At 47.9% G+C, this 24,413-nt stretch overlaps 1 protein-coding gene across 2 annotated transcripts; it reads left to right on the top strand.

Annotated features, from left to right (window-relative positions):
- Window positions 1–24: 24 nt before the first annotated feature.
- LOC141271915 (uncharacterized) lies at window positions 25–22,420 on the top strand. 2 transcript variants are annotated; one of them, XM_073682155.1, is made up of 4 exons: window positions 25–86; window positions 1,384–1,444; window positions 1,528–1,654; window positions 20,592–22,420. In XM_073682155.1, exon 4 carries the CDS (start codon window positions 20,600–20,602, stop codon window positions 22,181–22,183), a length of 1,584 nt encoding a protein of 527 aa, XP_073538256.1. In that variant the 5' UTR covers window positions 25–86; window positions 1,384–1,444; window positions 1,528–1,654; window positions 20,592–20,599; the 3' UTR covers window positions 22,184–22,420. The 2 variants fall into 2 exon arrangements, with proteins under 2 accessions (XP_073538256.1, XP_073538255.1); XM_073682154.1 differs by lacking the exons at window positions 25–86; window positions 1,384–1,444; window positions 1,528–1,654 and adding an exon at window positions 20,117–20,380.
- Window positions 22,421–24,413: the final 1,993 nt, after the last annotated feature.

The following is a 24,413-nucleotide window of genomic DNA, read 5'->3' as shown; positions in this document are numbered from 1 at the left end:
GCCCCCGGAAATGACGTCATACCTGGAAGGAGCACGTACATTCTAGTGTTTATGCTGTGGGCTGTTGGTGGCTCTGGGGGGATGCTGTGAGTTTGCAGGGGCTCTTTGAGGATGCTGCAGGCTCTGGGTGCTATTGTGGGGCTGGTGAGGGCATGGTGGTGGTTCTGGGGGGGTGGATGATGCACGCTTGTGGGGGATTCTGGGGGGATGCTGCGGGTTTGTGGGGGCTCTGGGGGGATGCTGTGGGTTTGTGGGGGCTCTGGAGAGATGCTGCGGGTTCTGTAGGGGCATTCTGGGGGGGTGATGCACGCTTGTGGGGACTCTTGATGCACGTTTGTGGGGGCTCTGGGGGATGCTGCGGGGCTGGTGGTGGCTCTGGAGGGATGCTGCTTGTCGGGACGCTGGGGGCATGCTGCGGGCTTTTGTGGGGATGCCGGGGGCATGCTGCTGGCTCTGGGTGCTCTGTTGGGCTGGTGGGGGCATGATGCACGCTTGTGGGGACTCTGGGGGGGCGGATGATGCATGCTGCGGGGCTGGTGGTGGCTCTGGAGGCATGCTGCAGGGCTGGTGGTGGCTCTGGGCGGATGCTGCGGGTTTGTGGGGGCTCTGGAGGGATGCTGCGGGTTCTGGGGGGATGATGCACGCTTGTGGGGACTCTGGGGGGCGGATAATGCACGCTTGTGGGGGCTCTGGAGGCATGCTGCGGGTTTGTGGGGGCTCTGGGGGATGCTGGTGGTGGCTCTGGAGGGATGCTGCTTGTCGAGACGCTGGGGGCATGCTGCGGGCTCTGTAGGGGCATGCTGTGTGCTCTGTGGGGCTGGTGGGGGGGATGCTGCAGGTTTGGGGAGGGGGGGTGATGGTACACTCCTGGGGGGTGTATGCTGCTGACACTATACAAAAAAAGTTAGCTCTTCCCCAGAAGGGTGCATAATCAACTGGCATGAAGCTAATCCGTTTTAGCTTGGTGTCAATAGGAGGCAGATACGAGTCTGGACCCAGGCCCATCTCTACCTTAGGGTGTTTTCACATTGCGTTCTGTGTCCCCGTCGGGGCATACGTCTGAAATCCCCGGCAAAACAGGGTTTGGAAGTATGCGCTGACGGTGACCATAGACTGCAATGGTGACGGCAAAGCGAACATGTGCTTTCCGGAGTGTACGCCCACAGGAGGCGGACACTCACATAGGCTACTGTGTCTGAGAGTCCGCTCCTGTAGGCGTATAATCCCAAAAAAAGTGTACGCTCGCTCTGCCATCACCATTGCATACTTCAGACCCCGTTTTGCTGGGGATTTCAGAAATACACCCCGATTGCGACACAGAACACAATGTGTATGTAGCCTTCGGGGAATCATTAATTAAAAAAACAAACCTTTTTCTTTCAGATAAGGTTTGTGAGGGCGACAGTGGAATTGTTTCACTACTGTATCATCTGTGGTCTACGAGGTAGGACCCTAACACAACAACAGTGTTTGGGATTCCCTTGCAGACGGTCCTTGGCACTAATCCCCTGCCCGCTCGCCCTCCAGATCCAGAAGGTGCAGGGAGGGAAGACTGATCCGTTACCTGCCAGCCGCCCGAAGGTCTTTGTCCAGGTTATCTCATGCCCATCTTCATCACCAGTCTGTGAAGAAGGATTCAGGTTCTTCAGTACAGGTATATCCTACCAGGCAGTGAGGGTGCTCGAATCGCCACCTCCACGTTTTCCAGAGGCTCCTGCGGCCCCTCTCTTAAGAAATCCAGACTTCAGTCTAGACTTTCTCTGATGGCCGGGCCACACCCCTAGCAGCCTAAGCAATCACGCACGCCGGCTCTCCAGCGCTTTCCGCCCTCCACCTATCAGGGCACACTTTGTATTCTGGTGCGCAAGAACCCTGCATGTGTTTTTTCCCCTCCCCCATGACAGCACACCTTGAGAGAGGATCCGCCCCACCAAGGACAGGAAACCGTCTGAAATAAAAGGGCGGTACCTCTCCCTCGCTTCAGTTGGTTTCCTGTCCTTGATGGGGAACCTGTCTGGAAGAAAGAAGACTTACCTGGGGCTGTCCCGGTGTGGAAGAGCGGGCACTGGCCTGTGCACCGGGTTCAGTATCCCAGAAGCGCCGTCCGCAGCTTCCCCTGGGGTCTCTGCGCCGAGCGGGGCGCACGCGGTGAGGCAGGCTCTGTCCTCCCGGAGACCGCGGCGCCGTCCTCCCCCTGCAGTGTGGAACGCTTCCGGGTGTGACGCGCCTGACGTCACGGCGCAGGGCACGCTGGGAGCGGCGCGCTGGGTGACGTCAGGAGGCGGCGCCGATCCAAGATGGCGGCGCCCATCGGAGCGTCCCAGGCCGGTTTTTTTCAACGGAGCTCCGGCCTGGCGAAGGGGGAGGACCCACAGACCGGAGGAGGCTGGATGGCCCTATATTTAAGGGGGGGGAGCTTTCCTGGAAGCGTGGTGCGCTTCTGAGACATGGCTGATCCAGATAGCCAGGAGCAGCAGCTTACCCCCCCACCTCAGCAACAGAAGCAGAGGGATGCATCGTATACAGACAGCCGCTCGAGTAATCGTAGTGGCAGCCGCAGGAGTAAGGCTTCGAGCGCCTCGGGACCATCCAGAATGGAATCATCAGTTCCGCGACAGCCTCCGAATCCGGTACCCGTTTGTGACCTCCGAGGGTGAGTGAGCTTCGTGAATGTCACTGATTAGTAACGGGAAGTCTCTTATGTGCTTCCTTTTTTTAGGAGCCTAAGAAGAGTAGTGCCAAGCAAAAGCATAGGATGTGTGCCCTTTGCCAAGCTTCTCTCTCAGTAGAGTGGCAGAAACCACTTTGCCAGGGCTGTGTGACCAAAACCATAGCTGAGAATTCCCAGGATTTTGCTGCAAATTTAAAGTCCATAGTAAATGCAGAAGTTCAGGGGTCCCTGAAGGGGTTCCTTAGAGGGAAGAAAAGGCCCCGTAGAGAGGTTTCCTCCGTCTCTGATTCCTCCCAGTCCGAGGAGCAGTGGGATTCATCGTCCTCTTCCTCATCGGGGGGCGGTAGACCCTGCTTCCCCATTGAGAATACAGACAGACTGGTTAGGGCAGTAAGATCAACCATGGGTCTGGAGGAAGAGAGAGCATCTAAATCCCGGGAGGACATCATGTTTGCGGGCTTGGGAGAGCGGAAGAGACGCTCATTTCCGGTGAACAGTAAGATTCAGGGCCTCATTGACCGGGAGTGGAGGAGACCTGAGAGATCAGGGGCTTTACCCTCCTTCTCCAAAAGAAGGTACCCCTTCGAAGAGAAGGATGCGGAACCTTGGGATAAGATCCCCAAGGTGGACGGGACTGTGGCAAGGTCATCAAAGAGATCTTCCCTGCCCTTGGAGGACTCTGGCGTCCTAAAAGATGCCCTGGATAAAAGAGCTGACTCCTTCCTGCGCCACACGTGGGAGGCGGCAGCAGGTGGCCTAAAACCAGCGGTGGCTAGCACCTGTGTGGCGAGGTCCTTGATGGTGTGGCTTCAACAGCTGGAAGACCAGCTTAAAGATAAAAAGGTCTCCAGACAGGCAATACTTGCAGAGCTACCTTTAATTCAAACAGCATCGGCCTTCCTGGCCGACTCTTCAGCTGACTCGGTCAGACTGTCAGCTAGGGCAGCGGGACTATCCAACGCAGCCAGGCGGGCCTTGTGGCTCAAGGGTTGCCCAGGCGACCTACCTTCAAAACAGAAACTGTGCTCCCTCCCGTGTGACGGTAGACTCCTGTTTGGCCAAAAGTTAGAGGACCTGTTAGAAAAAGCAGGCGATAAAACCAAAGGGTTCCCGGGATTTTCGGGGGAACCAAGAAGATTTAGTTTTCGGAGGAGAAAATTTAACCGGGGTCGTCCTCCGGGAGACAAAAAGAAATGGGAAGCCAAGTCCAAAAAAGAATCGGGCTACATGTTTGGAGGACCATCCTCGAGTTCGAAGAGATCCTCCCAATGACGCCAGGCTGGAAGTGGGTGGAAGGCTTTCCCACTTTTTTCCAGCTTGGGACGCGATAACAACAAACCCATGGATTCTGAAAATTATCAGTGGGGGCCTGAAGATCCAGTTCAGCCAGACCCCCTGGCGGACCTTTGTGGTTACCCCCCTACGAAAGGTCCAGGAAGAACAATTAGCCCTGGAAACAGAAGTGTTAGAGTTAGTAGGAAAGCAGGTCCTTCTCGAAGTACCAGCAACACAGAGAGGGAGGGGGTTCTATTCCCCACTATTCATGATAAAAAAACCAAACGGGTCCTTAAGGACCATCATCAACCTCAGGAGTCTGAACCAAGTAGTAGAAAACCAGACTTTCAAAATGGAGTCAGTAGGCTCGGCAGTGAAGCTCTTACATCGCAACTGCTTTATGGCTGTAATAGACTTGAAGGACGCATATTATCACGTCCCAATCCATCCGGAGTATCAGAAGTATCTGAGAGTAGCCCTGTTTATTCAGGGGAAGCTGAGGCATTTTCAGTTTGCTGCCCTACCCTTTGGCCTCTCCATTGCCCCGAGAATATTTACGAAACTAATAGCAGAAGTGACAGCCTTCCTACGGATCAAGAATGTAGTGATCGTGCCATATTTAGACGACTTCTTGATAATAGGGAAAACAGAAGCCCACTGCTCCAGTCAGCTCCTAGTGGTCACGGAAGTGTTGCATCAGCTGGGGTGGTTAGTAAATTTCCAAAAATCAAGACTAACCCCCTCCAGGACTCAGACCTTTCTGGGTCTAATCCTAGACTCTCGTCGTCAAACCTGCTTCCTCCCAGAGGACAAAATCTGCAGGTTAATTGCATTAGTCTCGAAGGCCATTCAAGCTCCAGAGATGTCTCTGAGAGAGGCAATGTCCCTCCTGGGTTCTATGACGGCCTGTCTCCCAGCAGTAATGTGGGCCCAGGGGCATATGCGGCGGCTTCAGTGGGAGGTCCTGTCAGCACAGAGGTCCTGCAACGGGCGTTTAGAAGGCAGGCTCTCTCCCCAGAAGTAGTAGATTCTCTTTCGTGGTGGACAGTCAGGGGAAATCTGACCACAGGCGTTCAATGGTCCAGATCGATAGATCGGGTAGTTACGACCGACGCAAGCAGTTCCGGATGGGGGGGTCATCTGGCAGAACTCTCAATACAGGGTCACTGGGCTTACCACGAGAGGGGATCATCCTCAAACTTAAAGGAGCTTTGGGCAGTAGAAAGATCCCTCAGGGGCTTCCTCCCTCACATCCAAAATCACCATGTCCAGGTCAGGTCCGACAACCGGACCGCAGTAGCCTATGTGAATCACCAAGGAGGGACAAGGTCACGCCCTCTGATGGTGGTGGCAGACAGGATCCTTGGTCTAGCAGAGCGAAACCTCCTATCCCTCAGCGCCCTTCACATAAAGGGGATAGAAAACGTGAAGGCAGATTTTCTAAGCCGCCATACCCTAAGACAGGGGGAGTGGGGGTTGAACCCGGAGGTCTTCCATCAGATTGTCCAGTTATGGGGGCAGCCAGACATAGACCTGTTCGCCACAAGGGCAAACAGAAAGGTGCAGAGATTTTGCTCCCTAAATCCGGCAGAAAATCCCCATGCCATAGATGCCCTCCAGATTCCTTGGGGGTTCAGGAAGGCCTATGCCTTTCCGCCATTAGTGATGATTCCAGTAGTGGTGAGGAAGATCCGGGAGGAAGGCGCCAGGGTGATTTTGATAGCCCCTTTTTGGCCCAAGAGGCCTTGGTTCTCTCTGCTTCGGCTAATGTCGGTGTCAGATCCCTGGATTCTACCAGAGAGGCCGGACCTTCTCATGCAGGGACCAGTATTCCATGCCCAGGCCAGGGGATTCCATCTTTCGGCATGGAATTTGAGAGGTCGCTATTGAGTAGCAAGGGGTTTTCACCAGGCTTAGTTTCTACTTTATTGGGGAGCAGAAAACCGATTACAACTAAGATTTATAGCAGGGTTTGGGGTAAATTCCTAGAGGTTATAGATATTCCGCTATCGAGCAAACCTCCGATCAGAGGGATCCTGGAATTTCTGCAAAAGGGGCGGGACCTGGGTCTAGCTACAGGGACCCTTAAGGTTCAGGTTTCAGCTTTGGGAGCACTCTACAATTGTAATCTGGCTGGGAATAGGTGGATCTCGAGGTTTATCAAGTCCTGTGCCAGAGCTGGACCGGTTAGGTCCATGGGTGTTCCTCCTTGGGACCTGAATTTAGTCTTGAACGCTCTTACTAGTGAACCATTCGAACCCCTACACAAGGTTTCTCCAAAAATTCTCACCCTTAAGACCATCCTTCTAGTGGCCTTAACATCAGCCCGTAGGGTGGGGGATCTGCAGGCCCTCTCGGTTAATCCTCCTTACACACAAATCTTTGAGGATAGGGTCACCTTGCGGCCAGATCCAGCATACCTTCCCAAGGTGGTATCTAGATTTCACCGTAGTCAGGAGATTGTGCTACCCTCGTTCTGCAGCAATCCCAAGAACCCAGGGGAAGTCAGGTTCCATAGCCTAGATGTTAGGAGGTCCCTGCTACAGTACATTCACATGACTAGTCTGTGGAGGAAAGACTGTTCTCTGTTCCTGGCCTTTCAAGGGTGTAGGAAAGGTCATGGGGTGTCCAAGGGTACCATCTCTAGGTGGCTCAGGGAGGCCATTTGCTTAGCCTATACGTCCACAGGGGTTCCAGCCCCGGACAATGTGAGGGCTCATTCCACCAGAGCCGTTGCAACCTCCTGGGCAGAGAGAGCAGACGTCTCGATCGAGCAGATATGTAGGGCTGCTACTTGGTCTACACCATCCACCTTCTTTAAGCACTATCGGTTGGATCTATCCTCTTCTGATCTCACCTTTGGGAGAAGGGTACTTCAGGCGGTGGTCCCTCCCTAGGGTGCTCATAAATTCTCCAAAATTCTCTCAAGGTGTGCTGTCATGGGGGAGGGGAAAACACCAAGGTTACTTACCGGTAGCCGGTTTTTCCTGAGCCCATGACAGCACCCGTAGTTTCCCCCCCTTATTTTTTCTATGTTTCTCACACCCTGGTGTGCACTGTGTGGGGTGGTGTGTATTTGTATATTGTGGTGTTGGTTATGTGCCTAACCTGTTTAGGGAGGTCCTCTCAATGCTCTGTAAACAACTGAAGCGAGGGAGAGGTACCGCCCTTTTATTTCAGACGGTTTCCTGTCCTTGGTGGGGCGGATCCTCTCTCAAGGTGTGCTGTCATGGGCTCAGGAAAAACCGGCTACCGGTAAGTAACCTTGGTGTTTCCTGACTCTGCCTCTTTCGCCTCCTTCTGCTCGGCGCCATTTTTCTGTCGCCAGTTTATAACACTGCCGCAGCTCACCTGAACTCTGCTGCCTCATCGCCTGGTTCTGCTTTATCACCGCCACCTTCAGCCTCTCCAGGTCCTCAGGATGTAGGGTCTGAGTAAGCTCTGCCACCTGGGGGCAGCTCTTTATCCACAGCCTAGCTCCCCTCTAGCACCTGTTTCTTTCTCTTCTCTCTATACCTAACCCCAGGGAGTCTCACTCCCATTGTCCTGCATTTTGCATGCTTCTCCTGTAATGAATGGTTTCACTCTGGTCAGACCTGGTCCCGCTGCCAGGACTTCAGTCCGCCCACAATGTCACCTTCCCAGGAGCTCCTCACTGCCTATAACGAGAGTGTGCCCCCCCTCTGCAGCCGCCTATTCATCCCTGGCAGCTGGCAACATCACCATCAACATGGCCTCGTAGCTGAAATCATGGAACGTGGATTCAGCTTCCAAAAAGTCCACCAGCCTCACCTTCCCGGGCTCCCGCCTTTTCGAAGAGCTAGATAAGATTATCTCTAATGCCATGGGGGGTAAGAGTATTTTGCTTCAGCAACAGAGGGCCAAATTCCCTCCTCCCAAGAGATGCCCAGTCCAGTTTTGGTCCTTTCGGAAATTTTCAGTGTAGAACAGCAACCAAAAGGACAACTCTCCGGCCCGCCAGGAATAGAAGAGACCTTCCTTTAGACTAGCCCCCTCCTGGCGTCAACGAACCCACCAGCGCCGGTCCGCCAGGCCCGGATCTAGCAGATTCTCTTCGGTATGATGCGGTGTTCCCACCTGGGATGTTTCTCAGGGTGGGCGGCCATCTCCTTTGGTTCTGGGATCAGTGGCTCTCAGTAGTCAACAACGCTTGGGGCTGAGACATTGTCGCCGATAGCCACAAAATAGAATTTTTCACGCTGCCTTGTTTTCGAGACCAATCTCCCCAAAGACCCCCTTCCCTTATTCCCATTTTTTTCAAGGCTATTGATTTGCTATCCAAAGCAGGCATCATGATCTCAGTTCCAGGACGCTGAAGCATCAGACACCGGAGGCAGGCCGAGGGGTCGGGGCAAAGCCAAAGACTTTACCCACAATCCTCCAATAAATGCACTTTTATAAAATTAGAATTATTTCTATACATAATGTTAAAATGTTATTTATACAATATTTCTACAAGTAAAAGTTTGAGATTTCTGTGATAATGGTTATTTCTTTTAAAGAAGTTGTCCACTACTTTATTTCCAACCCCCCCCCCCCACCAACCCCCTCCCCCCCAATGTATTCCCCCGGGGCCCCTAAGACTTCTTGTAAATACCTTCTGTTGCTGATAATGCCTGCAAGTGGCGCTATCGGTGGGCGCTCACAGGCGTCACGTGACCCCGCGCTTACGTCACAAGTGAGGCTTGACTCAGCGCTGGGGTCCCCGCGGTGGCTGCGTCACACCCAGCATCTACCGCGCGCTTTCCCGATGAATGGGGAGAGGCAGAGCACGCGGTGGATGCTGGGTGTGCCCACAGCCTGGCATCCACCGTGGAACCCGGAAGATCGTGACCCCCGGCTGCTGCCAGCACTTGTCGTGACATCAGCGGATGTCAGAGCCGGCTGCAGCTGGGGGTCACATGATGCCTGTGAGCGGCCAGTGATAGTGCTACTCACAGGCATTATCAGCAACAGAAGGTATTTACAAGAAGTTTTAGGGGTACATGGGCGGAGGGATATAAAGTAGTGGACAACCTCTTTAAACCTGTTCTGAATGTAAATATAACATTTCTCTGATTAAGCTTCCACATTGTATTTTAGCCTTTCATTTTACTCATAGGGCAGGAAAAGCCCATGATGCATCTGTGTAAACCATGTAAAAGGTACTATAATAACATGGCTTAGACAGGTAACCCACTTGTTCCCTTGTACAAGCTGCATAGATAAAAACCTGCTTATGGGGAACCTGTCACTTGGTTTTCCCCATATACAATACGACCACCACCTGTATGCCCTAGAATGCTGTATATAAGTCCCCAAACCGATCTGCATAACGTAAAAAAACTTGTATTAGAATCACCTACAGGGTGGTCCCATCCAATGGGTTTCTCCAGTGTTAATCCGGCGCCTCCTCTTCCTAAGATTGCCGTCTTTCTTTCTTCAAGTGGATGACGTGTCCTACATCATCCGGACAGTGTCTTCCATCGCGCTCCTGCGCAGGCTCGTGATGGCAGAGGCTGTGTGGCTGACGTTGGACGTGTAATCCACATGAAGCAGAGGAGGAGGACAGTGCCGGATGAAGACCAGCGACATCCATAGGACAGGACGTTACTAGATTGTGCCTGCTGTGCCTCAGACCATCGTGAGAACGGTACTAGATTGTGCCTGCCGTGCCTCAGACCACCGTGAGGACGGTACTAGATTGTGCCTGCCGTGCCTCAGACCACCGTGAGGACGGTATTAGATTGTGCCTCAGACCACCGTGAGGACGGTACTAGATTGTGCCTGCCGTGCTCCAGACCATAAGTGATGACGGTACTAGATTGTGCCGGCCGTGCCCCAGACCACACGTGAGGACGGTACTAGATTGTGCCTGCCGTGCCCCAGAACACATGTGAGGACGGTACTAGATTGTGCCTGCCATGCCCCAGAACACACGTGAGGACAGTACTAGATTGTGCCTGCCGTGCCCCAGACCACACGTGAGGATGGTACTAGATTGTGCCTGCCGTACCCCAGACCACACGTGAGGACGGTACTAGATTGTGCCTGCCGTACCTCAGACCACACGTGAGGACGTTACTAGATTGTGCCTGCCGTGCCCCAGACCATAAGTGAGGACGGTACTAGATTGTGCCTGCCGTGCCCCAGACCACACGTGAGGACGGTACTAGATTGTGCCCCAGACCACCGTGAGGACGGTACTAGATTGTGCCTGCCGTACCCCAGACCACACATGAGGACGGTACTAGATTGTGCCTGCTGTACCTCAGACCACACGTGAGGACGGTACTAGATTGTGCCTGCCGTGCCCCAGACCACACGTGAGGACGGTACTAGATTGTGCCTGCCGTGCCCCAGACCACACATGAAAACAGTACTAGATTGTGCCTGTTGTGCCTCAGACCACCGTGAGGACTGTACTAGATTGTGCCTGCCGTGCTCCAGACCATAAGTGATGACGGTACTAGATTTTGCCTGCCGTGCCCCAGACCACACGTGAGGACGGTACTAGATTGTGCCCCAGACCACACGTGAGGACGTTACTAGATTGTGCCTGCCGTGCCCCAGACCATAAGTGAGGACGGTACTAGATTGTGCCTGCCGTGCCCCAGACCACACGTGAGGACGGTACTAGATTGTGCCCCAGACCACCGTGAGGACGGTACTAGATTGTGCCTGCCGTACCCCAGACCACACATGAGGACGGTACTAGATTGTGCCTGCTGTACCTCAGACCACACGTGAGGACGTTACTAGATTGTGCCGGCCGTGCCCCAGACCATAAGTGAGGACGGTACTAGATTGTGCCTGCCGTGCCCCAGACCACACGTGAGAACGGTACTAGATTGTGCCCCAGACCACCGTGAGGACGATACTAGATTGTGCCTGCTGTGCCTCAGACCACCGTGAGGACTGTACTAGATTGTGCCTGCCGTGCTCCAGACCATAAGTGATGACGGTACTAGATTGTGCCTGCCGTGCCTCAGACCACATGTGAGGACGGTACTAGATTGTGCCCCAGACCACACGTGAGAACAGTACTAGATTGTGCCTGCCATGCCCCAGACCACACGTGAGGACTGTACTAGATTGTGCCTGCCGTGCTCCAGACCATAAGTGATGACGGTACTAGATTGTGCCTGCCGTGCCTCAGACCACACGTGAGGACGGTACTAGATTGTGCCCCAGACCACACGTGAGGACAGTACTAGATTGTGCCTGCCGTGCCCCAGACCACACGTGAGGACGGTACTAGATTGTGCCTGCCGTGCCCCAGACCACACATGAAAACAGTACTAGATTGTGCCTGTTGTGCCTCAGACCACCGTGAGGACTGTACTAGATTGTGCCTGCCGTGCTCCAGACCATAAGTGATGACGGTACTAGATTTTGCCTGCCGTGCCCCAGACCACACGTGAGGACGGTACTAGATTGTGCCCCAGACCACACGTGAGGACGGTACTAGATTGTGCCTGCCTTGCCCCAGACCACACGTGAGGACGGTACTAGATTGTGCCTGCCGTGCCCCAGACCACACGTGAGGACGGTACTAGATTTTGCCTGCCGTGCCCCAGACCACACGTGAGGACGGTACTAGATTGTGCCTGCCGTGCCCCAGACCACATGTGAGGACGGTACTAGATTGTGCCTGCCGTGCCTCAGATCACACGTGAGGACGTTACTAGATTGTGCCTGCCGTGCCCCAGACCATAAGTGAGGACGGTACTAGATTGTGCCTGCCGTGCCCCAGACCACACGTGAGGACGGTACTAGATTGTGCCCCAGACCACACGTGAGGACGGTACTAGATTGTGCCTGCCTTGCCCCAGACCACACGTGAGGACGGTACTAGATTGTGCCTGTTGTGCCCCAGACCACACGTGAGGACGGTACTAGATTGTGCCTGCCGTACCCCAGACCACACGTGAGGACGGTACTAGATTGTGCCTGCCGTGCCCCAGACCACACATGAGGATGGTACTAGATTGTGCCTGCCGTACCCCAGACCACACATGAGGACGGTACTAGATTGTGCCTGCCGTACCTCAGACCACACGTGAGGACGTTACTAGATTGTGCCGGCCGTGCCCCAGACCATAAGTGAGGACGGTACTAGATTGTGCCTGCCGTGCCCCAGACCACACGTGAGGACGGTACTAGATTGTGCCCCAGACCACCGTGAGGACGGTACTAGATTGTGCCTGCTGTGCCTCAGACCATCGTGAGGACTGTACTAGATTGTGCCTGCCGTGCTCCAGACCATAAGTGATGACGGTAGTAGATTGTGCCTGCCGTGCCTCAGACCACACGTGAGGACGGTACTAGATTGTGCCCCAGACCACACGTGAGGACAGTACTAGATTGTGCCTGCCGTGCCCCAGACCACACGTGAGGACGGTACTAGATTGTGCCTGCCGTGCCCCAGACCACACATGAAAACGGTACTAGATTGTGCCTGTTGTGCCTCAGACCACCGTGAGGACTGTACTAGATTGTGCCTGCCGTGCTCCAGACCATAAGTGATGACGGTACTAGATTGTGCCTGCCGTGCCCCAGACCACACGTGAGGACGGTACTAGATTGTGCCCCAGACCACACGTGAGGACGGTACTAGATTGTGCCTGCCGTGCCTCAGACCACACATGAGGACGTTACTAGATTGTGTCTGCCTTGCCCCAGACCACACGTGAGGACGGTACTAGATTGTGCCTGCCGTGACCCAGACCACACGTGAGGACGGTACTAGATTGTGCCTGCCGTGCCCCAGACCACACGTGAGGACGGTACTAGATTGTACCTGCCGTGCCCCAGACCACATGTGAGGACGGTACTAGATTGTGCCTGCCGTGCCTCAGACCACACATGAGGACGTTACTAGATTGTGTCTGCCATGCCCCAGACCATAAGTGAGGACGGTACTAGATTGTGCCTGCCGTGCCCCAGACCACATGTGAGGACGGTACTAGATTGTGCCTGCCGTGCCCCAGACCACACGTACGGACGGTACTAGATTGTGCCTGCCGTGCCCCAGACCACATATGAGGACGGTACTAGATTGTGCCTGCCGTGCCCCAGACCACATATGAAAACAGTACTAGATTGTGCCTGTTGTGCCTCAGACCACCGTGAGGACTGTACTAGATTGTGCCTGCCGTGCCCCAGACCACACGTGAGGACGGTACTAGATTGTGCCCCAGACCACACGTGAGGATGGTACTAGATTGTGCCTGCCGTGCCCCAGACCACACGTGAGGACGGTACTAGATTGTGCCTGCCGTGCCCCAGACCACATGTGAGGACGGTACTAAATTGTGCCTGCCGTACCTCAGACCACACGTGAGGACGTTACTAGATTGTGCCTGCCGTGCTTCAGACAACATGCTGCAGATAGCAGAGCAGAAAGGCAGTTATTTATTTATATGGGGCTGTTCACCGTATCTGGGACAGTTGGAACTAGAGCTGAGCGGATCAATTCATGGGATGCTGGACAGGCGGCCACAAATCTCTTACTTATAGTGTTGCACGAGCGTGCTCGGGTGCTGCCCAAGTATTTTCGGCGTGCTCGGTATCTATGTTCGAGCCGCCGTGCCTGTTAGACAGCTGTGACACATGCAGGGATTGTCTAACAAACATGCAATCCCTGCATGTGTCACAGCTGTCTAACAGCCGTGACACATGCGGCAGCTCGAGCATAGATGCTGAAAATACTCGGGCAGCACCCGAGCGTGCTCTGTGAAAGGGTTAACTGAGCACGCTCATGCAACACTACTAACCTTACCTCATCCAGCATGACTTTTGATTATCCAGGACTGGCATGTCATCTGTGCGTCGTGCTTATTTCAATTGGGATCTATGGATTCACTTTCTGTCCATTCAACTTTCTCATCTTTATGTAGCTTCACTATTTGAAATCTGGCTTTTTTGTGTCTGCAAGGCCGTGTTCACATGTTGAATACTGTAATTACTGTATTTATTTGTTTTCTGCAGATGTCCGCACCAAACTACACAATAACAATCTTCTCTGATTGTTGCATATTTGCTGCATTTTTTATGCCTTTTCCCACTTATTTTATGTTTTTTGGTGCAGATATGAAGCCGCATTGTTAATTTTTTTTTATAATACAGAATAGCTTTGATTCTGCACTTAAGGTAACTGCAGTCTTTTTACATGCATTTTCTCTCTTTTTAAGCTTCACATAGAAGCCTCTAGACGTAAAAAAAAAACATAACCGTACAGATCAGCAGCGTCTTAAGACCACAGATTAGTTTTCATGAAATCACATCCACTTTTCTTGGCCATTTAAATGCTGCAAAATGACTTCCAAAAAATCATCTGAAAAAAAAAACCACAGCATGTATGCTACATCTGAACACAGTCTAAATGTCCAACTACAGTGGATGTGATTTAATGAAATCCACGCCTGCAGTGCGTCTAAAGACGCCGCTGAACTGTGCGGATTTCATGGATTTTTTATATATATATACAGTACAGACCAAAAGTTTGGACACACCTCATTTAAAGATTTTTCTGTATTTTCATGACTATGAAAATTGTACATTCACACTGAAGGCATCAAAACTATGAATTAACACATGTGGAATTATATACTTAACAAAAAAGTCTGAAACAACTGAAAATATGTCTTATATTCTAGGTTCTTCAAAGTAGCCACCTTTTGCTCTGATGACTGCTTTGCACACTCTTGGCATTCTCTTGATGAGATTCAAGAGGTAGTCACCAGAAATGGTTTTCACTTCACAGGTGTGCCCTGTCAGGTTTAATAAGTGGGATTTCTTGCCTTATAAATGGGGTTGGGACCATCAGTTGTGTTGTGCAGAAGTCAGGTGGATACACAGCTGATAGTCCTACTGAATAGACTGTTAGCTGCTTTTTTCTTGCCATAATACAAATTCTAAGTAAAGAAAAACGAGTGGCCATCATTACTTTAAAAAATGAAGGTCAGTCAGTCTGAAAAATTGGGGAAACTTTGACAGTGTCCCCAAGTGCAGCTGCAAAAACCATCAAGCACTACAAAGAAACTGGCTCACATGAGGACCGCCCCAGGAAAGGAAGACCAAGAGTCACCTCTGCTTCTGAGGATAAGTTTATCCGAGTCACAAGCCTCAGAAATCGCAGGTTAACAGCAGCTCAGATTAGAGACCAGGTCAATGCCACACAGAGTTCTAGCAGCAGACACATCTCTTCAACAACTGTTAAGAGGAGACTTTGTGCAGCAGGCCTTCATGGTAAAATAGCTGCTAGGAAACCATTGCTAAGGACAGGCAACAAGCAGAAGAGACTTGTTTGGGCTAAAAAACACAAGGAATGGACATTAGACCAGTGGAAATCTGTGCTTTGGTCTGATGAGTCCAAATTTGAGATCTTTGGTTCCAACCACCGTGTTTTTGTGCGATGCAGAAAAGGTGAACGGATGGACTCTACATGCCTGGTTCCCACCGTGAAGCGTGGAGGTGTGATTGTGTGGGGGTGCTTTGCTGGTTACACTGTTGGGGATTTATTCAAAATTGAAGGCATACTGAACCAGCATGGCTACCACAGCATCTTGCAGCGGCATGCTATTCCATTCGGTTTGCGTTTAGTTGGACCATCATTTATTTTTCAACAGGACAATGACCCCAAACACACCTCCCGGCTGTGTAAGGGCTATTTGACCAAGAAAGAGAGTGATGGGGTGCTACGCCAGATGACCTGGCCTCCACAGTCACCAGACCTGAACCCAATCGAGATGGTTTGGGGTGAGCTGGACCGCAGAGTGAAGGCAAAAGGGCCAACAAGTGCTAAGCATCTCTGGGAACTCCTTCAAGATTGTTGGAAGACCATTTCCAGTCACTACCTCTTGAAGCTCATCAAGAGATTGCCAAGAGCGTGCAAAGCAACCATCAAAGCAAAAGGTGGCTACTTTGAAGAACCTAGAATATAAGACATATTTTCAGTTGTTTCACACTTTTTTGTTAAGTATATAATTCCACATGTGTTAATTCATAGTTTTGATGCCTTCAGTGTGAATGTACAATTTTCAAAGTCATGAAAATACAGAAAAATCTTTAAATGAGAAGGTGTGTCCAAACTTTTGGTCTGTACTATATATATATATATATATATAAAATATATATATATATATATATATATATATATATATATATATATATATATATATATATATATATATATATATAGTACAGACCAAAAGTTTGGACACACCTTCTCATTTAAAGATTTTTCTGTATTTTCATGACTTTGAAAATTGTACATTCACACTGAAGGCATCAAAACTATGAATTAACACATGTGGAAATATATACTTAACAAAAAAGTGTGAAACAACTGAAAATATGTCTTATATTCTAAGTTCTTCAAAGTAGCCACCTTTTGCTTTGATGACTGCTTTGCACACTCTTGCTATTCTCTTGATGAGCTTCAAGAGGTAGTCACCGGAAATGGTCTTCCAACAATTTTGAAGGAGTTCTCAGAGATGCTTAGCACTTGTTGGCCCTTTTGCCTTCACTCTGCGGTCCAGCTCACCCCAAACCATCTCGATTGGGACAGGTCTGGTGACTGTGGAGGCCAGGTCATCTGGCGTAGCACCCCATCACTCTCCTTCTTGGTCAAATAGCCCTTACACAGCCTGGAGGTGAGTTTGAGGTCATTGTCGTGTTGAAAAATAAATGATGGTCCAACTAAATGCAAACCGGATGGAATAGCATGCCGCTGCAAGATGCTGTGGTAGCCATGCTGGTTGAGTATGCCTTCAATTTTGAATAAATCCCCAACAGTGTCACCAGCAAAGCACCCCCACACCATCACACCTCCTCCTCCATGCTTCACGGTGGGAACCAGGCATGTAGAGTCCATCCGTTCACCTTTTCTGCGTCGCACAAAGACACGGTGGTTGGAACCAAAGATCTCAAATTTGGACTCATCAGACCAAAGCACAGATTTCTACTGGTCTAATGTCCATTCCTTGTGTTCTTTAGCCCAAACAAGTCTCTTCTGCTTGTTGCCTGTCCTCAGCAGTGGTTTCCTAGTAGCTATTTTACCATGAAGGCTTGCTGCACAAAGTCTCATCTTAACAGTTGTTGAAGAGATGTGTCTGCTGCTAGAACTTTGTGTGGCATTGACCTGGTCTCTAATCTGAGCTGCTGTTAACCTGCGATTTCTGAGGCTGGTGACTCGGATAAACTTATCCTCAGAAGCAGAGGTGACTCTTGGTCTTCCTTTCCTGGGGTGGTCCTCATGTGAGCCAGTTTCTTTGTAGCGCTTGATGGTTTTTGCAACTGCACTTGGGGACACTTTCAAAGTTTTCCCAATTTTTCGCACTGACTGACCTTCATTTCTTAAAGTAATGATGGCCACTCATATTTCTTTACTTAGCTGCTTTTTTCTTGCCATAATACAAATTCTAACAGTCTATTCAGTAGGACTATCAGCTGTGTATCCACCAGACTTCTGCACAATACAACTGATGGTCCCAACCCAATTTATAAGGCAAGAAATCCCACTTATTAAACCTGGCAGGGCACACCTGTGAAGTGAAAATTATTTCCGATGACTATCCCTTGAAGCTCATCAAGAGAATACCAAGAGTGTGCAAAGCAGTCATCAAAGCAAAAGGTGGCTACTTTGATGAACCTAGAATATAAGACATATTTTCAGTTGTTTCACACTTTTTTTGTTAAGTATATAATTCCACATGTGTTAATTCATAGTTTTGATGCCTTCAGTGTGAATGTACAATTTTCAAAGTCATGAAAATACAGAAAAATCTTTATATGAGAAGGTGTGTCCAAACTTTTGGTCTGTACTGTATATATATAAAGCCTATGTGGAGCCTGTTCAAAAAACACATTTTTAAGCTCAAAAATCCAAGTGTTTCTGTGCTATTAAAAATGTAGATTCACAGCTACACCAAAACACATTTTAAGGGGGAAAACTCAAAAGAAACTCAGCTAACACACAATAGTAAGATTATTTTGTTGTATGGTGCGGACACCTGCATAAAAAAACGCAGTCTTTATGTTGTGTGAACATGGCTTTAGTGTTACATTTTATTTAACTTTTACATTTAATTTTTATGGCTTTAATAGAGACTAGCACACCTTTTCATTTTGTGGGGTTGAAATTCAGCTGGTATACAAAGCTGAGAGCAGAACACAAAAATATTTTTCTTCAATTTGCGAATGTGATAGCGCAAGCTATAGTAGCCCACCTTATCAGTTTTTGGGGGTGAAATTCAGTTGTATGCACAGTAAAAAATAAATAAATAAAAAAATTCTGTTGCTAGCCAGAGTCCACCTAGTCATTTTGTGGTGGTAAAATTCAGCTGTATGCAGAGTAAAAAAAAATCTATTTTTTTGCTGTGACTAACGTGATACAGCAGGCTAGATCTGAGTTTGAAATATCTTGGAGCATATATTCCATGTTATACAGGCCTCATCCACCGTAAAAAAAAATACTTTCTTCTGTTCCTAACGTTATACAGCAGAAGACCTCTCAGTTTGAAATAGTTTAGAGCATATCTGCTATGTTATACAGGCCTCATCCACACTAAAATATTTTCTTCTGTTACTTGTGTCATACACTGGGGGACATCTCAGGGTGCCAAGGGAGGGTGGTTCACTGCGATCAAGTGGGGTTGCTGATACCAGACAAATTGTTAGTGAAGGTGCAAGAGGCGAGGAACAAATGGAAGAGGTGATGGGGGCGAGCAACAGTCAGAACATGAAGAGGATAATCATCCCCTCTCTGTTCGTGTTTGGCGGGAGGGGACAGAGGAAACAAGCTTCAGAATTACCCAGCCACCAACACAGCATGGGCTTGAACCTCATGGAGGAGCCCAACATATGAGTGCATTCTTGCTGCACTATCTGTAACATGATCCCCGTATAGTTATGATTCTAAATAGTGCTGACTACTGGCTTGTAATTCTGTTAGATCCATGTTATAAGAGTAAATTTTTTCCAAATGCTTCCCGCCCTGGAAAGGGACCTGCGAATGCTGGAGTATCGAAACACGTTTTGTTTTTTTTTTAATCAAATATTTTTTTATTGTTGAAACTCTTTTTGTAACACAACAGCGAAACAAATAAAACAACCCAACCAAAGAAGGGATCCAGTCCCTATTCTGTCCCTCTCCCCACAACACATTGCCATTTCAAACAAAACATTTTGAGTTAAATGTTCCACAGTTCTGTCCACAGCAAATTAACAATCTTACAGTATGAATAGTCACAATTGTATTAAGGGGTATCTAACTCTTGCTTTGGATCAATTGTATACGTGCCTAAAGCAGTCCAATGTAGGATTTTGCACCTGTCAAGTAATCTATACACCAATCATAACAGACCAAGTCGAAATCTATGCAGTTCTCTGGATGCTAGCCGGAGCCGTCAATCCATGGAGCCCATATTTTTTCAAATTTGGAGATAGCCTTCCTTTTCAGATATATACTTTTTTCCAGATTTAATAACCAATTAATCTTATTTATAAATTCTGTCACCGTGGGCACCTGCTCTGATAACCAATGTTGGGCTATTAGTTTCCTAGCCATGTATAACATGCGTGCCACCCAGGGTGGATAAAAATCAATGTTTTTTTTTTTTAAAAATCAAAAAAATCGGATTTTTTTGATTTAAATCGGATTTTTTTCAATAAACTGCTTTTTGAGGAAAATATTTTACCATCCAAAGGTTCTTCCATCATGAGATAAAGCTGAGTTGTTTAACTCAGTAGAATAAAGGCTGTATATGTGTAACATTCACAATGCCATGCTCTTCCAGAGGTTTCTGTAGGATTAGTGGGCAGTTTCTCTCCTATATTATCACAGACGCTCGCTTTACTTACGCAGTTCTCAAAACTGAATTTGACTCCGCAGAGGTCCCAGCCTCTTCTTCACGGCAAAAATGTTACAACATGAACAGAGTTAAGAAAAAGACCTTAATCCTATTGGTCTACAAACCTATGAATACAGAATCAACCCCTTCAGTGCCAAGTCCAAAAAGTTAGACAATATGTTTCTGATTGTTTGGAGTGGAATAGATCTGCACAACACAAGAAGAATGTGAATCTAAGTGGGAGGAGGAGGAAGGGCAAGCAGACAAGAAAATGAAAGTGAAACTTTGAGCACAATACTGCAGCATAGCCAAAGACAGACAAGTCTGGATCTGTTTGTGTGTACGATCTGAGGTTTATTACATTCTTTCCTTATAATGGCAGCAGGCCGTAAAAGAGACCCAGTTTGGGAATATTTTAATGAAGCTCCTTCGCCTATCGGTAAGGCAGGCATGCGTGCAAAATGCAAACGATGCAACAAAGAGATGCAAGGCCTGGTGGCGCGAATGAGGCAACATCATGAGAAGTGCGGTGATGAAGATGACCAAAGAAACACTTCTGAACAGGCAGGATCTGTTGGTAAACATTTTTATTGAATCCTATTTCTAAAGACTGAACTGTCATGTGTGAGAAAATTTATATTTCTTATTATTACTGCATGTTACTGTCATTTGGTACAGTTATGAAGAAAAACAAATATTCCTTTTGGGGCAGGGGCAGTGATGTGTTGTGTACAATAAGCAGAAATTGTATAAACAATAAAATAACAGCATTGACTTTTTTTGTTTAGGGGAATTCATGGATTCTGGAAACTATCCACCTCCAAGATCACCATCATCCTGTTCTACAGTTTCAGAGTTATCCATCCAGGATAGTGCTTCATTAGCAGCAGCATCATCATCAGACATCCACAGCCACATATCACCATCACCCAAAAGGAAGAAAAAACCTTTACCTCCTGGAACCACCATAGATAGGTTTGTGATAAGAACTAGCAGATTAGAAAAAGAGTTGATTGATGAAAAAATTGCCCAGTTTATTTATGCAACGAACTCTTCTTTCCGTCTGACTGAGAACCCACATTTCATTAATATGGTTCAGTCACTGAGACCAGGATACAGTCCACCCAGCAGAGCTGATGTTGCAGGGAAACTGCTGGATCAAGTGTATGACAGAGAACTGGAGCAATGTGTAACAGCTCTGGAGGGTAAAATTGTTAACCTAAGTATTGATGGGTGGAGTAATGTCCACAATGATCCTATTGTATGTGCTTGTATAACAACAGAAGAAGGTAAAGTCTTCCTTGCACAAACAACTGATACGTCAGGAAATGCACACACAGCAGAATACTTACAAGAAGTGGCAGTAAAAGCTATAACAACATGTGAACAAAAATTCAAATGTCTAGTACGCAGTTTGGTCACTGACAATGCTGCAAACGTATCCAAGATGAGAAGAAATTTAGAAGAGCAGGGAGGGAATACAAAGCTGCTAATAACATATGGTTGCAGTGCTCATTTGCTGCACCTCTTAGCCAAAGACTTAAGTGTTCCAGAAATAAAGGCTAATGTTGTTGAAATTGCTAAATACTTCCGTAATAATCATTTTGCTGCAGCAGCTCTGAAAAGGATGGGTGGAACCAAGCTAACGCTCCCACAAGATGTTAGATGGAACTCTGTGGTGGACTGTTTTGAGCAGTATATCAAAAACTGGCCTATTCTGATGACACTTTGTGAAGAAAATCGAGATAAAATAGATGGCACTGTCACGGCCAAAATCCTCAACATTGGGCTTAAGAGAAATGTTGAACATATGCTGAGCTTCCTGAAACCCATCTCTCAAGCTTTAAACAAAATACAGAAAAATAGCTGTTTTATTGCGGATGCTGTTGAAATTTGGAAGGAACTGAGTGAACACTTAAAAACAGAACTACACATGGACAGAATTAAATTACAAGCAGTAAACAAACGAATGGGACAAGCACTGACTCCAGCTCATTTTTTGGCAAATATTGTCAATATCCAATATCAGGGTCAAAACCTAAGTGCTGAGGAAGAGGAGTTAGCTATGACATGGGTATCCAGCAATCATCCATCTTTAATGCCAACTATAATAAACTTCAGAGCTAAGGGGGAACCATTCAAGAAATATATGTTTGCTGAAGATATTTTAAGGAAGATCACACCAGTAAACTGGTGGAAGTCACTTAAGCGCTTGGATTTAGAGACTGTTCAAGTAATGATTTCACTTTTAACAGCAGTAACTTCTTCTGCAGGCGTTGAAAGAATATTCTCTTCCTTTGGACTCATTCATTCTAAATTGAGAAATCGGTTGGGACCCAATAAAGCAGGAAAGCTTGTTTTTTTTTTTTCCAGATTATGAATAGGAACAAAGAAGAAGATGATGATGAAGATGACGACGAGTGAGCTACAGAGGACAGCAGGGACAGTAGTATTTAAGTTTTTCATGTGTCGGCTGGGCTGACAGTCTAAGTTTCTTAAAATATATATATATTTTGTTTAGCCAAATTAGTTAACAAACATGGATGTTTGTTTAAGCAAATAACTTATGCTGTAATGTTGTTATTGTTTCAGTTGAATAAATCTATTTAAATTGTTATTAAGGTCAGGATTATTTTTCTCCTTCCTAAATACAACAGAACAGTGGTGTCCAAATATGAATGATTAACCCATTAAACTGGGGAGAAAAAAGTAATATAAAAAGTGATTCTAAAAATCTTCATCTACTTGCATGTTAAAGTAAAGTAGCAAGAACTAGTTTAGGTAGAAACTTTGATTTAAATCAAGCCTTACTGACTAGTGATTTAAATCGTGATTTAAATCAGTTAGATTTAAATCAAATCCACCCTGGTGCCACCACTATTTTGCCATGTTCGTCAGTGCTCAGATCTTCTATATATCCCAGTATACATACTAATGGTGAGGGATCTGAATCGACTGAGTATGTTCTATCAATGATCGCTATTACATCCCTCCAGAAGTTTTCCAGAGCAGGGCAGGTCCACATCATATGAAACATGTTAGCTGGGGATGTTTTACATCTAGCACAATCGAAACACTTTTTTGCACAACATTAAGAGAGGTTTTCCCCAAGACAGCATTGAGGCACACAGAGTGCATTGCAGCTCTACACTTCCAACCTCTGGCACGTCAATTTATCAACGCAAAAATATTAGTAGCAGCAGTAGTGTAAGTGGCAGAAGCAATTTCTGTGAGTCCTTTCACACATTTTTTAGACCAGCTCGTGCACCAGCAGAACAGAGTACAAGTCTGACACATGAACGACAGGAGAGGATGGTGCACTCCTGATTGAGTCTCCATCTGCTGGGTTGGCTGTAGTGGAAGAGGTGTCTGTCCCCATTATACTACTTCTAATCTACTGAAATTGATGCCACTTTGGTGGTGTCAGGCCCTACTTTTTTAATGTGAACACTCCTGGTTGGGTTTCCATCTGCTGGGTTGCCTGTAGTGGAAGAGGTTTTGGTCTCAATTATAATAGTTATACTTCAGTGAAATTAATTTTTTGGTGCAGATATTGCTCTCCACACAGTGGTACACAAACATGTTAAACTCAAAATAGATTTTCAATAAACAACCACCAGCCACCCCATCAAACGCATCTGCAACTTTTTCCTCCTCTTTTGTTACTGTGCCAAGTATTGTCAAGCAGGTCTCCGACTACAGAACCTCCGGTTCTTTACCCGCTTTGCCCATCACCTGTAACGGAAGGGGACGTGCCTGCTGTTTTTGACCGATCTCAGAGAACGAGCACACCACAACCTTATCTATCGTAACATCTCCGTCTGCATCTCACTCACGGTCCAGCTGTTTGTCCGGTCCACCGTACTCCGCCCTCTCTCAGCACTGCAGCCAGCAAAAGATTGTTTCCTCCTGTACATGACAAAGCTAAGAGATTGAACTCCACCATCTCCAATCTGTTGGCCACGGAAATGGTGGTGTCCTGCCCTAATTTTTTGAAATGTGAGCACTCTTGGTTGGGTCTTCATCTGCTGGATTGGCTGTAGTGGAAGAGTTGTCGGTCTCCATTATACTAGTTCTATATCTAGTGAAATTATTTCTTTGGTACAGATATTGTTGTCACAGGAGTACACATGACATAATCAAAATTGGTTTTCTTAGTACTGGGGTATATAAAGCAGGCTACATTTCATCTTTTAATTCTTTGGTGATGATATTGTTTTCCACATAGGGGTACCCATTAGTGATGAGCGAGCACTAAATGTGCTCAAAATAGTGATTCAGCAGTTTCTCAAAAATTACCCAGAGCTGCTCATGAAAACGCCGCGTGTGTGCCCATTTTAGAAAGTCAGCTACAGCTTTCGCCACCCTGGCAGTGCTTCAGCAGTGTTTGCAGCTTCCAGCTCACCGACTGGTGTGCGATGTGACCATTTGTTGGAAATCAACGTTGCAGATGTTGGGAAGGATTTGTGAGCAGCAGAGGGCAGTTGTCGAGTACCAGCTTCAACATGCTCGTTGGAATTCAGGTCAGCCTGCGCACATAACAGCTGATGAGTGGGGATGAATGTTTGACATCTGTGTTGTCTCCAAAACTTTGAGGACTCCACCAAGAT

This window comes from Phyllobates terribilis, unplaced genomic scaffold (genome assembly GCF_046119375.1).
Source record: "Phyllobates terribilis strain yellow unplaced genomic scaffold, ASM4611937v1 Scaffold_5__5_contigs__length_657084704, whole genome shotgun sequence".
Taxonomy (NCBI): domain Eukaryota; kingdom Metazoa; phylum Chordata; class Amphibia; order Anura; family Dendrobatidae; genus Phyllobates; species Phyllobates terribilis.
The sequence above is the reverse complement of the archived record's forward strand: the minus strand, read 5'-3'. Positions and strand labels throughout refer to the sequence as shown.

Excerpts from the sequence above, each read along its gene's own strand:
- LOC141271915 (XM_073682154.1), top strand. The coding sequence starts at position 20,179 with ATGGCAGCAGGCCGTAAAAGAGACCCAGTTTGGGAATATTTTAATGAA. Across the intron at positions 20,381-20,591 it reads TGAACAGGCAGGATCTGTTG|GGGAATTCATGGATTCTGGA; the intron begins GTAAACATTTTT and ends TTTTTTGTTTAG.